This window comes from Pseudochaenichthys georgianus, chromosome 5, assembly GCF_902827115.2.
Source record: "Pseudochaenichthys georgianus chromosome 5, fPseGeo1.2, whole genome shotgun sequence".
In the NCBI taxonomy this organism is placed as follows: domain Eukaryota; kingdom Metazoa; phylum Chordata; class Actinopteri; order Perciformes; family Channichthyidae; genus Pseudochaenichthys; species Pseudochaenichthys georgianus.
In genome coordinates, this window is record NC_047507.1 from 23,433,028 (window position 1) to 23,449,004 (window position 15,977).

The window sequence follows — 15,977 nt, forward strand, 5'->3', positions numbered from 1 at the left end:
CATGATGTACATTTCTGGATCATCTTTTTGATATTCTGTCTCTCATTAGTAAAATAAACCTACCATTAAAATTATAGTCGGTAAACTTACAAAATCTACAAGGGTTTAAATACTTATTTCCTTCACTGTGTATAGGGACTATTGTTCATTCTCAGCTCCAATGTTGGCATATCCACCTGGTCCAAATGTGTGCAAACCTGAGAGTGGTAAGTATTTATTCAAGCTTAAATTGCAATTATTTAAATGATGTATTAGTCTGTCCAATATGTTCTCTGTTAAGTATTGCCTATGAAAATAGAGAAATAGTCAAACTAATCTTCATTCCACTTTCTCAATGTTCAAGTGTATGTCTTTAAAAAAAGTGTCAGTCAAAGCATACACTTTAATAATACAGAAAAGCTGCATTTTGCATTTTTTTTATACCTAATTGATTAAGCAGTTAGATATCCATCTCAAACTAAACTTGCATTGCGTTTGGTGAAAAGAAAAGAAATATCTAAACAATATCTGTCGTTTTCTCATATTCATAAGGATTATGTATTGCTTGCAAACAAGAGCCTGTATCTGTGCCCTGGGAAGAGCACACAACGGCAGTAGAATGAGACCAATAACATGTAACTTAAGTTATATGTCTCTATTGATTCCTTTATCATCCACAGAGCCCAGAAGGTGTCATGCAGGGAAACATATATAATTTGTAAGCACGATTTAAAAAATACATGCTCTCATAATTATTATTATTATTATTATTATGTATTAATCAGTGAATGTTGGCACTTCTTTTTTAAATACTTTATACTTATACTTTAATATTTAAAAGTGCATGAATATAAAAAATGGAAGAACACAGGCCACATACTTACATACACAGGCCTCTCTGCTGATTATAATATCCTTAATGCATTTTATATAATAAAGACATATTTTTAACATTATGTCCTCAACTAGAGTGACTGATTTGCAAAGTTTGAAAATATATTAGTTTTTCTGGTTGTTCTACTTCTTCTTCGGGGCTTTTATTTTGGAAAAAAACGGAGAGGGCTGCGGTTGGTTTTACGGAAGAGCTCTCAACTTCCGGAAAGGATTGTGTTTTCGCATATCGATAAATAATTCACCTTCCTGGTTTGAACATTACCTTGTCAGGTAACTTGTGTACATTGAATTCAATTGCAATAACGGATGTTAGTACAGTAGTCTATCTAGATCAGGGTATATGTTGTGTCGTCGTGAGGACTTTTACCTCGCCGCTGGTTCACGTTTATTCTCAAACCAGTGTCGCCTGCTCGACTGGTTAGCATCCGCTCGGCGCTAGCTTAAAGGTAACGTTAGCAACACGATATAAGCGACCCATGATCTGATACCTTATTCGCGTATCAGGTGGTTTATTAAAATGTCGTTCTGCTCCATGCTTTAAAGTGTTCACAACCGTATAATTATAATGGATCCACGTATGTTGGGCGGTGTGTTGCGGTTGTTTACATGTTGTACTCCATTTTCCGTCTGACGCCGCTAATCACCAGCCGTCTGCCAGGCTATGCTAAACGCTTTGTTTCTATTGGCAACCGTGTATCAAATGTCAGTTTTCTGTATTATATATGCAGTATTGTCACTACTACGTCTGTCGAGCGAAATGTGTTCTTGTTGACATTGATCTGCATAAGTTCATCCGGTCCTTTGTTCTGCCGTTGTCTGATCGATGTAACACGGATTTCACATGCGACCCAGATTAAATATCAGCCATTTTATTTCAGGATTTAGATACATGTTTATGTAAGTTAGGGATCTGCTGTATGCTATAATACTATATAACCTTACTGCTTTATAATACTTTGTCATTTACATAAAACAACATCGTGAGTACGTAACAGCGTGTCAGTGTTGTATGTAGGGCTATGCAGACTGTATGTGCTGTACTGAATGCATCAATATATGCTCACTGTATACAGACTCATTTAGTAATGCTCCAATAAGTGATTTCCGGACCAACCCGTTTATTGAGGGCGAGGCCAAAACATAAGCCATGATATAAGATTCATCTTGCAATTACAAATAAGATAAGATAAGGACAAACATTTGGATTGCTATGCTATATTGCCTTCCAAAGAAGGGATTGTAAACTCGCACGACCCAAACCCCTAAACTTTACTTTCTTGAAAACATAGGCTAATACAGGTCAGACTGTATATTCTTACTGATAAGCATTTATAGGCTATAGGTTGGCCTACAAAAATACTATTTTTTCCCCTTACTTACACTGATGGTAAAATCCCTTCTCTGCAGCTTGGTACAATTTCAAAAAGGTTGATGGATGGATATTTCTTAATTATGGGCCAATTATGTATAGGCCACATTTATAACATGCATATCTATGTATTATCTATATAATGCCTGTTAAATGCACTTAAGGACACATTCTGTGTATATACAAAACATATATATATATATATATATAGTTAGTTGTATAACTGTTTCTGTGAACATTCAGAGCACAACACACATACAATTCCTTGTATTTGCATATACTTACTTGGCCATTCATTCTAATTGTGCCTGTGTGTAATTGTGATTATGTTGGCTTATTTTTATGTAGTTTTGTTTATTTTTTATGTATAGCTCCATGTTTTTATTTGAATAGTTTTGACTCATATCTCTTCTTGTATATGTCTTTTATATGTCAACAGTAGCCAGTAAAGCTGATTTTGGTTATTGTTGCTCAGGAGGAAACTGAAGTGCACCTTCTGAAGCAGAATACAGAGGCTGTGAGTGGGTCATCAGGCAGTCTCCCTATGTCAGGCCGAAACGGGTCTGCAAGTGATGCAGACTGTCGGATCTCTGAGGACTGCCATGTCCCAGATGTGGAGCTGATGGAGCTCGGGCCACTGTTGGAGGAGGGAGGGGGGCGGCCTGCAGCATCGAATGGCGTCCACTCAGAGGTAAGGCTGTTCCACAAAGTTCCCCAGAGAATAGTTGTTATGGCTCAATTGCTTCAGTATTCTCCTGTTATTTCATTAAAGGGAGCCACAATGCTTGCTGATGAGGAAGAGGAGGATGATGAGGTCGAAGAAGTCCTGACCTTACCACTTCAGGCCCACCATGCCATGGAGAAGATGGAGGAGTTTGTACATAAGGTGTGATGTATTCTTCATTTAATAAACAATATTTAATGGGTACCGATTCAGGTTAGGGCACCAATCCATCAAGATCTCATCAAACCACACTGCCAGTCGAAGGTTTATACTAATGTTTGACACTTAGGAAGGGTTTGCCTATTAGGTCAGAACAAAGTCAGTTGGATGTTTTATCTTTGGAATAAATTGCACAGATCAAATCAAGCACCTTTGTTTTTAAAGCTTGGAAATAAACCAGGGCTCGACATTAATGACTGCCCGATGGCCCGGGGCCATCTAGTATTTAGCTCGGGCAATGAAGCCTCACCTGCTGGTTGCCCGATCGGGCAATCTATTATGCCAGTATCATGCAGCTCGCGGATCCAGTAATGAATGACCCGACAGTAAAACTAAACATATCTATAACTGCGTGTGATATTCTAACCTGAAGTGTGTGTTTTGTCCGCTCACCGCTGCAGGTGATCATGCAGAGCTGCGTGTCGACTCGTCAGCAGCAGCTGATCTCTCTCTCCCGTCAGATTAGACTTTACTCGCGTTTATGTCCATATCGATCAGATCCAGCTAGTTCTAGCTAATGATATGACTACCTGCTTACCTAAACAATAAGTGTCGCTATGCAACCGGGTGAGGCCACAAAGTATAGCGCAGCATTATGCATTTGTTTACATGCCCACCGGAACCCGAGGCATTACCAACAGATCAACGCACAATCAACCCATACAGGACATCTCTTTCTCCACATTACGTGTTAGACATTAGAATTGACTATTCTGGTCTGTCACATACTCTTCTTGTCTGTCACATAAGTGGCACAACTGAAGCGGTATTGCGCTAAAGGGAAATAATTTTGACCGAAGAGATTTAGATTTGCCGGCTAACGGGAACTCTGACGTCGCCATTTTGTGTGCTTCGCGGATGCGCTCGGCTCCTCTCGACTGCTGCTCGGGTCTGCGCGGTCAGCTTCCGGATGAGGAGGCATTCGTTCGACCAACTTACAGTAGATAACATTACAAACATTTTTAACAGGGGCCAAAATAGTGTAAGTAATGTTTGTTTTGGCAGTTATAACTGAATGTAATGTTTTCTACTTTTTTACATCTGGGAAGGCATTTGCTTTCATCAGATGGAAAGTGTCTTGACCAACAACTTAAGTATTTCTTATAGCTATGCAGGGCATGCAAGCGAGGAAACACAAACAAGAACAAACAAACAAGTGAAATGAAGAATAAAATTGAAATTGTACAATACCATATTGTGGTTCATCTTATAATTCAGTCTAGAGCAGTGGTACTCAACCTTGTCCTAATCAGGAGCCACATTGACGAAAAAATATTTTTGCAAGAGCCACAATCCAAAAACGCTCCTTTCCTCCCTGAAACCATTATGCATTTGAGAATATGGATAATAGTAATATGTTACTAAGGAATGAAAAGCATAATGTACAGTGCAATAACTGTGATTTATTATTTTCACTGCAACCACAAAACACACATTGCTGACTGCCCATAACAACAGATAACAGACAGCATGTTTACTGATCATCACAGGATGCCTCTGTCGCTCTTTCACTTGTATTAGTGTGCAATACGTTTTTTTGAGCAGTTTGTTTCTGTTTGAGTCTCGTCAGCTTTTCAGCCCTCAACTCTCCACCTTTCGGAAAGTCGGTACTGAACTTCGGGTGTTTTGTGTCGTGATGGCGCTGCAAATTGGACCTTTTTAAATTGTGAAATGACGTTGTGACAAAGCAGGCAGATGCATTTTCCCGAACCGGTGGAGACGAAGAAAAACTCCAGTTCCCAGTCCTCTTTAAATGTTTGATATTCCTCTTCATATTTTCGTTTCCTATATTCCTTTACCATTTTTGCATAGTGCTGTAAGCTAGTTTTCCCAGTGTGACGGAGCAATTATCTCGCGCACCTGCAATCAGAGCGCGAAACCTGAAATCATTTGTGATTGGTTGTTCAGAGGGATGGGGGGGGCGGCTTAATAGACTGATGTGTGACTTGTGAGTGATAATGAAATGTTGATGAATTCTGCTGACAATTTTTTTTTTTTTTTTTTTTATAAGTGGGACTTAAAAGAGCCGCAACTAGTCTTAAAGGAGCCGCGGGTCTAGAGAATGCACCAGACGGCATCTAAGACCTGCAAAAATCAAAATTTTCTAGGGGGGATCCCAAAATCCTTAATGTCATGCACTGTAAACCAACAAGTGTTACTGTTATAAATATATAAGTTGCCTCTGGTTTCAACAATAGATTCAGCTCAATGGGAAAAACATGATTGTTAAATATTGTTTGTTAAACGTTCCTATGTGGCATAATAAGGCTAATTAAATATCTCATGACATTACGCAATATCTCTCCACACATTAATATTGCAACAGCAATTTAAAAGGAGCTGAAACTCAACACGCAGTTCATCTCAGAGCTGTATACCAGGTGTTGAACAATCTTCCTGAATACCTGAGGCCCCCTGAAACTGTCATAAAACCAGGGATTAAGACATTAATGTTAACTGCAGCTTTCCAAAAACTACATAATTTTTTTTAATGTGTTGCTATTTATTTGCATGCTTTTACTTTTTCAAAATACAACTCCTTTTTTAATTGTTACTGCTCCTTTCTTTACTTTGGTCATGTTTTATTGTTGTTCAAATGCAGTTTAAATGTTCTATTAAATTCTTATTTCTAATATATTGAAAAATATAATTATTAGTTTGTTCCTCTAAAGCAGGGGTTCCCAAACTTTTTCAGCATGAGACCCAAAACAGAAATGTTGTGGTCCTAAGGGACCCAAGCTAAAAAAATGTCATGATTTTCCATAATATCTACAGTTATAAACAAAGAATGCAACACACCATGAATTTAAAATGAAAATATTTATTTAATTATAAAAGTGCATCGCAGCAGTTAGGTTTCTTACCATAACAACCTTCCCTTTGAGCTTGCCCAGAAAAAATAAGGATCAAAGCAGAAAGACGAAACGTGGGAAGTGCAGTCAAGTATATACAGTACAAATTTAAATTATACAATTATCAAAAATGAACAAAGAACAAACATGTTGTAAACAGAAAGGGACAAAACACTATAGGAAGTGCAGTATACAGTACATCACAGGTGAAACCACATTTAAATGTTTGTCACTAGATCAAAAACTATGTACACATATATATATATTTTTTTTTAATACTTTATTTTTCATTTGTAGACAATACAGAGGAAAAAAACAAACAAGTAACATACAACATACAGGTCACTGGGGTAATACATCATCAACATGTTCTCAGCAATTATTCTTGTGATATGGGAAGATCTCCCTCACAACGGGTTCACAACCAATCTGTGTGAAACATACAGTAGAAGCAGAGTTATGCACGAATTATAGACTATTGTACCAAAAGGAGTAAAGCAATATAAAATAAATATCTCGGGGTTATGTGACCCCCCTCTTCATGTGCAAAACCCATTTGGACCAGTAATTGTCACATTTTTCACTACAGAGTCTTAGAGAAAAAGTCAGCCTCTCCATGCGAAACAAGTCATTTACAATGTTTATCCATTCTCCCTTTGTTGGTGGATCTTTCACAAGCCATTTTTTGGTGATTGCCTTTTTGCTGGCTGTCAGTAATATTTTAAGAAGATACTTGTCCCGAACACTAAATTACACATATTTTTTAAACACTTTTAAATGAACAGAGCTATTGTAAAACACTCTGAGAGACAAAGAAACTCCAACACTTGGCAACTGATTAACTTTTTTTTTGTGGAGGCTGACTTGATAGGATGCCCTCAGTGCCCCTCTGCTCCTTTTGAATGCCTGAAAATAACAGAGAAGATATTATCATTAACATTGCTGGGTTATTGGGTGATTTTTAACACCAGCCGGCGTACGCTGTATACCCAATGTGGACCTGGCAACCGCATTTATAGTGCATTACATTAGTTACTTGTTAGATGCTTTTATCCAAAGCGACTTACATACTCAATACTGTGGGGAATCCCCACAGAGGGATTTTGACAGGGTTGTTGCACAAAAGATCCAAGCGCGCACAGCATAAATCTGAGAGCAGACATTTCACGAGCGCACAGAAACAGCCTGAGTGCGAGGAGAAGGTTTTAAGTTGGAACACAGGAAATTTGTAAGCAGCAATATATCTGAGTGCAAGCTACAGTTTGAGCAGAAGCTGAGCATATCTAAGCGCAAGCAGGCACTATTTGAGTGCGAGGACAGGGTTTGAGGGAAAGAAATACATATTCTGAACGTGAAATCAATAAAGTATGCTGTCAAATTTAAAGACCACGCTCTTGAATAAAGATAGGGAATAACCCCCATATGTATTCCTATGTGCATCACACTGCAGCAGTCACGTCCGTGCGGCTGATACTTTCTCTCGCTTTCCTTCTCATGCTGCCGGTCACTTTCCCTCTAATCTTCCTGTGGTTATAGAGGACGCGCAGCTGGCGGTCCGCTCCGTGGTCCACGACCCTGAGTTTGGGAAAGGCTGCTCTAAAGCACTTGTAGAAATATGACTAGTTCAGCAGAGGTTCATGGGCACACGGTTGCCGATCCGGGTGAACAGCAACAACCAGGGATTAAGGTATAACTGCTGTGTAGTGAGTCATTAGTGTGTGTGTGTGTCTGCCACGTCAGACACATGTTCTGTGTTGTATGAGACTCATACAAATCTCCGTGGGAGACCAATGTCAGCTTACAACAAACAACATATTTGTCCATGAAATACCGTCACAACACATCGATAAGAACACTGATCAAAAAGATCTGACTAACCTGTTTGATGAAGACAGAATAGATACTGGCTTCAGTGAGATATAAACTATATATATATATATATATATATATATATAAATAAATAAATAAATAAACTACATTTAAAGTAATGATCTGTTGCAAATTGTAGTCACTGCAGTATCCCCAATTGTGAGAGCCTCATAGTGAATGAATATGTCTCCGAGTGACACCTTTTCTAACTCTTCAGGTTTGGGAGGGGCGCTGGAGGGTCATCCCTTTCCATGTGCTGCCAGAGTGGCTAAAGGACAACGATTACCTCCTGCATGGACATCGTCCCCCGATGCCCTCCTTCCGGGCGTGTTTTGGAAGCATCTTTAGAATTCACACTGAGACAGGAAACATCTGGACTCACCTGTTAGGTACGTTTAAAACACGCTGATAACATTACTAAATGTGTGGTTTCTTCTCTTGGCAACTCTGTCAAATTGGCCTCTTTTTTTCCCTCAGGGCTGATCTTATTCATTTGTCTGGGCACGTTAACCATGCTGCGGCCCAACGTGTATTTTATGGCCCCTCTGCAAGAGAAAGTGGTGTTGGGGATGTTCTTCCTGGGAGCTGTGCTCTGCCTCAGCTTCTCCTGGCTTTTTCATACCGTTTACTGCCACTCTGAGAAAGTGTCCCGCACCTTCTCCAAGTAAGACCTCGCACCTCCTTACACGGCTTCTCACATTCTCACCTTGCATGTCTTAAGGGAATCATTTGTAACTGTCAAAGTGTTTTACTGTTTTAGACACACTGCTCTTGGAGTAAACAGGTTTAAATGTCAGACATCCTAGACCTACAGGTCTTGCCAACAAAGGGGCACACCCACCACTATTATTTGAGTTTAAATGGTCCATTATTTTGTCAAAATCAATATGAAGGACAAAGGACACTAATGTACCTTAATCAACATGATAGAACTGTAAATGTACCCGAGTTAGCTTAAGGCTAGTTTTCCCATTAGCCGTCCTTTTAGTCAGATTAGTTTATGTCAATGCATCGTGCTCAACGAACACTGAGATATGTACCTTTACAATAAAGACCATATTGATGTCCCTCCCTTAAAAACAAAAACTCCACAGCAGAGTTTTAAAGAAATAAACATGTGTTTAGAAACATGAGAATCATCAGCTGTTGTCTCTTTGTCTCCCCTCTCTTCAGGCTTGACTACTCGGGCATCGCCCTCCTGATCATGGGCTCCTTCGTGCCCTGGCTGTATTACTCCTTCTATTGTTCCCCTCAGCCTCGACTTATCTACCTCACCATTGTTTGTGTCCTCGGCATTGCCGCCATCATAGTGGCCCAGTGGGAACGCTTCTCTACACCTCGCCACAGACCTACAAGAGCAGGTGACAACCACTTAAAGATATTGTACATTTGTATTAATGAGCTTTTTCTCTGCAATGTTTTTGTGGAGTTTTTATTGTAGGTAACTGGATTTCATGCTTCTATTAGGTGTGTTCATGGGTCTTGGATTAAGCGGCATTGTCCCCACCATGCACTTCACCATCGAGGAGGGCTTTGTGAAGGCCACCACAGTGGGCCAGATGGGCTGGTTCTACCTGATGGGCGCCATGTACATCACTGGGGCCGGCCTGTATGCAGCCAGGATCCCTGAACGCTACTTCCCTGGGAAGTGTGACATCTGGGTTAGTATTTGATGTTATTACATTATATTACAGAACTTTAAAAGTTGCACAAATATTTTTGTTTCCTGCCAACTAACTAAAATGATATTATACTTCATTCACCTTAACGTGGTGGAAATCTGCAATGTTTACACATTCCCTTTGCTTAAAATAAAGAATTCGACAATACCACAGTGTAAAATACGTTCTAGTTTCCTGCAATTAAGATTCTACTTAAATAAATGTACTCAAGTATTGCTAGCAAAGTGTACGTTAAATATAAAGCACTAACTATGCAAACAGGCCCATTTCAGAGTGTTACCTATGTCTTGAAGGTCCAAAAATAGATGCTTTGTTAGTTTTTTTAGAGTGAAATCTACAACTTCATCATTTTAAAAGTACATAATGACCTCACAAAAACTGCCAGGACATCCCTGAGTAAATCTTATCCGCTACATAAATGAAAACATCTATGAAGGTCTGTGAGGCCTTTAATTGATAAGAAAGCATCATTTTTCATTAGTTAATCATATAGTTTGCATGTAAAAAGAAAAAAGTGTTAGTGTAGTATAAAGTACAATAATTGGACGTCCTAAAGTACAAGTACCCTAACATTAGTAGAGTACTTACACCTTGTTAGTTTGCACTGCTAGACATTTCTGCCCACAGACACAGTGGCTGTTTCAGTCCCAACTGTGGTCAAAAGAGGTATTTTTCTTTTTCTTTGATCAAACACAGGTGTTTGATTATAAATGAAGCCGTTAAAAATATTTCTTCCTCTCCTTCTAGTTCCACTCTCATCAGATCTTTCACGTTCTGGTCGTGGCCGCGGCCTTTGTCCATTTCTACGGGGTTTCCAACCTGCAGGAGTTTCGCTACGGCCTCGAGGGAGGATGCACAGATGACACTCTACTCTGAGAGGCCTGACTGTGACTTCCTCATACTTTTCTTTATAGTCCCACACACACACAAAAACACACACACAAAAACACACACACAAAACACACACAATCACTTAAAATGCTGCTGGAATTCAATATAGTCTCACTTGTTGCTCCTTCTGTACTTCTGATTTGCTAACATCTTGTTTGGGTTTTGGTGGTCTTCTTTCTGTTTGGCTCTTTTTTGCTCCAATAAAGTAGCATTACCTAGCCATTGAACTACGGAGGGAATCTTCAACGGGCACTACTTCTTCAATAATTATGAAACTTGAAGTCTACATTTTCAAGTAAGGTCAAAATGGAATTTTAACCAAAATCATATATATATATTCCTGTAACTGATGGTAATTTCTTAGAAGCTCACTAGTACCCCAGCCTTTTCATAATCCGTTACGATTGCACAGAGAGTATGATTTGTGCTGTAGCAGAGGGCACATACTGTAAACCATTCCTATCCTCCCTCCCAGTTTCCATGCATGCCAGAGGATGAATGTACTGTCCACCAGGAGTGAGGTGTGGAGCAGTCCAGGCACATTTATGTGCTTGAGGGTCTGCACACACATTTGTACTAGGAGGATAAAAGTATACACATAATGTGTATGGATGCCACCAGATGTTTTCTTACTGTGCTGACACTGATTGTGCGGCGGTGTGTCAAATCTCGGAGGAGTGCTACAAATCCACCCATGCCCACTCTGCAATAAAAAAAAACTGTACTCTTAAGGCCCAGTCAATCTTACATTTTATAAATAAATACAAAACAACATTATTTAGAAAGGAACATAGAAGCAAAATCCTAAAAATATGATGTATAGATGTGTCTAACACTAGGTTTGATGCTCATCAAAATTATTGCCAAAATGAAAGGAAAGAAATTTACGATGTTAAAAACTGAGATTTTCACTGATATTCTCTGCATTGTTATAATTGACTTAAGACCCAAGCAAATGCTTTTTCAAATGGTAGCATAGCATGATAAGCTGCAACTTTGCAAAAATCGATCTGCTCACTTGTATTTAGACTAAAATGTAGAAGTCGAAAGAACTTCCCTGCCATCAGGCAGACAATACAATTACTAATTTCTCAAGTAATAGTTCCTGGGCGACGCACAATGTACAGATCTGGATCGGTCAAATTGTGTTTTTGTCTGCTAAAGATATTTCTTTTGTGCTAGATTCAAATGCAATGAGAGGTGTAAATATCTAATGCACCTTAGTGTATACTATTAAATTCAAAACTTTAAATCACCATATGGGATTTAAAATGTGTTATGTATGATTGATATAAACTTTTAGTATTCCTGTGCCTTAGGCCAACGGAAATGTTTTTAAATAAAACGGCCTATCTTAACAGTCAAAGGAGCTTCAAGGATTTCCAGATGTTGACTTTTCTTGTTTTCCTTGCCATATATACAATCGAATCATTATTGAACTTACAACTCCATGGATAGGTTGTATCAACTGCTGTTTAAGACTCCTTTTTCTAGATCAACTTATTCGAGCTTTATTACAACGACTAAAACAATGTGTATTCTTGACTTTGTGTAATGTCCTGTGTAGAAAGTGATAAATCATACATTTCACTGAAATGTAAACATAAATATTTATTAATGGTAATCTTGGAAAATTATTGTAATAAATTATTTTCCACATGTAAAAAAATCATGGTGTTCTATTGTCATTTGTTTCTCACAAAGTAGTCCTGTGACATTTGCAAATGTTATATCCGCAGTAAGTCAACTGTGAAGACAACAGGATTCATGGTCTAATGCTCAGTACATGTCTGGATACCACACACAGTGTGTCTACATCAGAGTATCTAAAACACTGCTTTCTCTTAACAATTTCCCTCAATTATAGAGATCAAGAGTAACCATGTTTTAATCACATAAACCGTTGTTAAAAAAACTGCTTCTTGTTTGATTTCTTGGGATCCGCTGCTGGTTGGAGATCAATTAGAGCAGAGAGATGTGGGATGTGATCGCATCTGTAATGTCCATCACCAGCACATACTTTCCTTTTTGGTTTAATAAATAGATCCATTATTGAATTTGATTATAAATAATGCCACACTATCGGGACTAATAATCAAACATTATTTGAAATCGAGAGATCATGCATGCCTCCCTCAAGGCGTCACAATTTCAATATTTTCATTTTAAAATGGGGGAAAAAAATATTCTTACTGGGCTTTATGCATATTATAGGAGCTTTATACAACAGTGCTTAATGCACGGACAAAGTGTGTGTTTGCACTCATCTCCCATGCTCTGTTGATGGATAATTGTTCAGCCTCTCACTGTACTGTAGTGTCACAGTTGAGAGTTGTTGTGGCTCATTTAGGTTTTTGCATATAGCCAAACAAGCATTCACCTCGCTTAAACTCTCCCGAAATGTCTGTAAACACATTAAGGTTGAGTGTATGTGGCTACAACATCAGTGTTGGAGAGCAATGTATGAAACAACACAGACTCCTCAAACTGGCAGCCAGGATTTGTTCATGTTTTGCTATTTCATACTTCTACTTGACTAATTAATAGGCATATCATGTACCTTTTACATTTATTCTTCAACTATAATTCAATTAAAAGCTGTTTACAGAAAAGTATTGCATTGAAATTGTAACAATACTTACTTATTGACTTACATTGTTTTATTTACGTTTTTTATTATCCATTTCACTCTTTTCAATGTATCTTTTGAGTCAGTGCTTACTTCTTCTTGTCTTAGGAGTAGACAGTTACAATTAACCATGCTACCCTCAATTTCACTATTTCACTTATTTACAAACGTCGTCACATTATTATGAACGGAAGTAGGCACATTCTCTCGTAATTTTAAAGTTTTAAAACATATCAGAAATAGCAGGATATATCACGAAGGTTGTTTAATGAGGAACCAAAGAACAAACTTGTGTTTCTGAACGGGAGCATTTAGTGGCTGGTACACTTCAGGACCAGCTAGAATGCTAGCCTAGTTTAAGCAAACCTGTCTTCTTTTACGATTTTATTGTAATACTTAACACTTTATTTACTTCAATATTGAGGTAAGGGCTGTTTCACTTTATTAAAGAGTGTGTCTTTTATATAGATATATAATGTGGTTATTCATTCTAAGTCTGTTGAATTCAGTGTTAGCATGGATGTTAGCATGTTAAATGCCAGGGGTGGGGTTTTCAGTTAACGTTTATTTGGTCATTTATCAAACAAGCGAATATCCAAATGGCCTTTTAACATACATATATTAGACTGGGGTTCAGCGTTATGACTGCTACAAAGATATTGTTGCATGATGAAAAATGTAAATATTAGAGGGTTTCTTGTCACGGACTTCCGCACTACTGAGGTTCCGAGTATTTGTAGTTCCGGTCCACCGGGTGTAAGCCCCATCTTTTTTTCATAGGCACTCTAATGTAACATTAACTAATCACGGTTAATTACAGTTACTGTTATTTTGGACAGTCCGGTGGGAGATACTGTGTCCCAGGCCTTTAGTGCATGTACATCAACGTGAATCTGCTGTTTGTTTTTACGGTCAGAGATGGAGAACAATCAAGAGTCCAAAGAAAGCACGGACCGGTCCGACCTGGTTTCTGAGGACGGCAAGAACATCAAGACTGTTGTGTGTCAGCGGTGCGGATCCAAGGTGCTGTGCCCCGGGATGGCTGTGTTTGCAGAGAAGGAGGTAAGCTGTCTGAAATGAGGCGACTGATCACATCCTTGGGCTCATATATTGCTTTTTGGGTGTTAAATCTGTACATAGGTTCACTTGTTAGGTACACACCTTGAGCATTTCTATTTTCAGTACAGTTTCAGTTAAAATACTGTCATAAATAATACATAATGGAGTGAAATAACACACCCTGAGAAACTTTCTGAGACTGGAGAATAGGGCCCATACAGCCTACTAAGACAATGCCATTTAACCATTGTCCTGGATATCGAATAAATACAAGATAATTAAAAACATCAACCATTAATACTGATGTCATCCATACACGTGTTGTAAAATCATGAAACAATACGAAAACACTCACCGCAAATAACCAATTGTAACTACATATCAATAATATATATGCAATTCAACTGGCAGACCATTCCGTTACTTAATAAATTATAGCACTCACACCTGCCTTTAGGAACTTTAAAGGAATAAAAAGGACATAGATGGCTTGTGAAATTAGAGAACTGCAGGCACAATATAACCAGAGGCCTTTAGAGCTTTAGTTACTAGGAAGCCTTTATATCGTTGTAAGCCAGGAAGAGGATCTTGAAAAGCAACAGGTAGCCAGGGCAGCTGCAAGAATTTGTCAGTTGATAAAAAAACAATAGCAAACCTTTTTGGTATACGTTGAGATCGTTGTTCATGCAAAAATGACAGAAAAAGGTGATATCTCTTTGTTCAAACTAGGGGTAACTCTAAATAAAAGAGGAATACATGGCAGTCTTTTCATGTAAATACCAATTCCAAAACTCTGTTCCTTTGTTAGTGTTTTGATGTCAACTGAGGCCTTGTTTTCCCCCCAACAGCTGTTCCTCCCATCCATGCGGAAAAAGAGCGGCCTCAGCACCACAGAGGGCTCAGCGGACGGGGACACTCTGACCGCCCACTGGTTTGTGGACGACATGTACACTTTTGAGAATGTGGGCTTCACTAAGGACGTGGGGAGAATCAAGTATCTCATCTGTGCAGATTGTGAGATTGGACCAATTGGCTGGCACTCTTTGGATGACAAGAAAAGTTTCTACGTTGCATTGGAAAGGGTTAATAATGTATAGTCTGAACTACATGAACTTTAAAAATGTGCTGGCAAGCTATGCATCTTTCATGGATTTAATCCATTACACACACACTTATATACACTGGTATGTGTACATTGTTTATGATTACTGACGGTGACACTATCTTTCTTCTCAATCACACTGACAGTGTGATTATCTTGTTCTAATAAAGATGTTTTGGGGAAGCTGTTATTGAATCCCATCCTGCAGTAGTTTCTTGGATAACGTGATATATTGTCCTTTCAGTGTCTTTCAATCAAAGAAATATCAGTTCCAGTTTAATTTATGAGATTAAAATCCCTTCCAAACACAGGTTTGAAGATGTGGGGCTCTGTAAACCTGTGATGGGAACTTTCTCCATTCTTTCTACATTTAAAATACATTCAATTCCAAAGAAAAAAACTGAAAAATTCTTTAAAGATTGCACTCAAATAAATATTAAACATTTGGCACTGGTGTATAAAGAGCTGCAACCTTATGATGGTTAACTTTACAGTAACCTGCACTGAAGAACTAGTTAACAGTTTACACATTGTGTTACATTGACCTTATTAAACCTCCATTACTGTAAAGGTGGGGTAGGTAATTTACTTCAGAAACACTTTTTGTTATATTCCATGGAATGCTCTTAACATCCCGATAGCAATGAATACATTAAATGATTATACATATACAATAAATACATTTTAAAAAAAAAATGCATCTGTTGA

The 15,977-nt window shown here is 38.4% G+C and overlaps 2 protein-coding genes across 3 annotated transcripts; both read left to right on the plus strand.

Moving 5' to 3' along the window:
- The first annotated feature begins 1,040 nt into the window (after positions 1–1,040).
- Positions 1,041–12,148, plus strand: adipor1a (adiponectin receptor 1a). Its single transcript, XM_034082613.2, has 8 exons — positions 1,041–1,143; positions 2,682–2,933; positions 3,015–3,128; positions 8,124–8,295; positions 8,384–8,570; positions 9,080–9,267; positions 9,374–9,567; positions 10,336–12,148. Exons 2-8 carry the CDS (start codon positions 2,787–2,789, stop codon positions 10,462–10,464), a joined length of 1,131 nt encoding a protein of 376 aa, XP_033938504.1. The 5' UTR covers positions 1,041–1,143; positions 2,682–2,786; the 3' UTR covers positions 10,465–12,148.
- A 1,262-nt stretch (positions 12,149–13,410) lies between these two features.
- Positions 13,411–15,469, plus strand: rabif (RAB interacting factor). 2 transcript variants are annotated; one of them, XM_034083466.2, is made up of 3 exons: positions 13,411–13,532; positions 14,025–14,170; positions 15,016–15,469. In XM_034083466.2, the coding sequence occupies exons 2-3, from the start codon at positions 14,027–14,029 to the stop codon at positions 15,262–15,264; spliced, it is 393 nt and encodes a 130-aa protein (XP_033939357.1). In that variant the 5' UTR covers positions 13,411–13,532; positions 14,025–14,026; the 3' UTR covers positions 15,265–15,469. The 2 variants fall into 2 exon arrangements, with proteins under 2 accessions (XP_033939357.1, XP_033939358.1); XM_034083467.2 differs by lacking the exon at positions 13,411–13,532 and having other exon boundaries at positions 13,824–14,170.
- Positions 15,470–15,977: the final 508 nt, after the last annotated feature.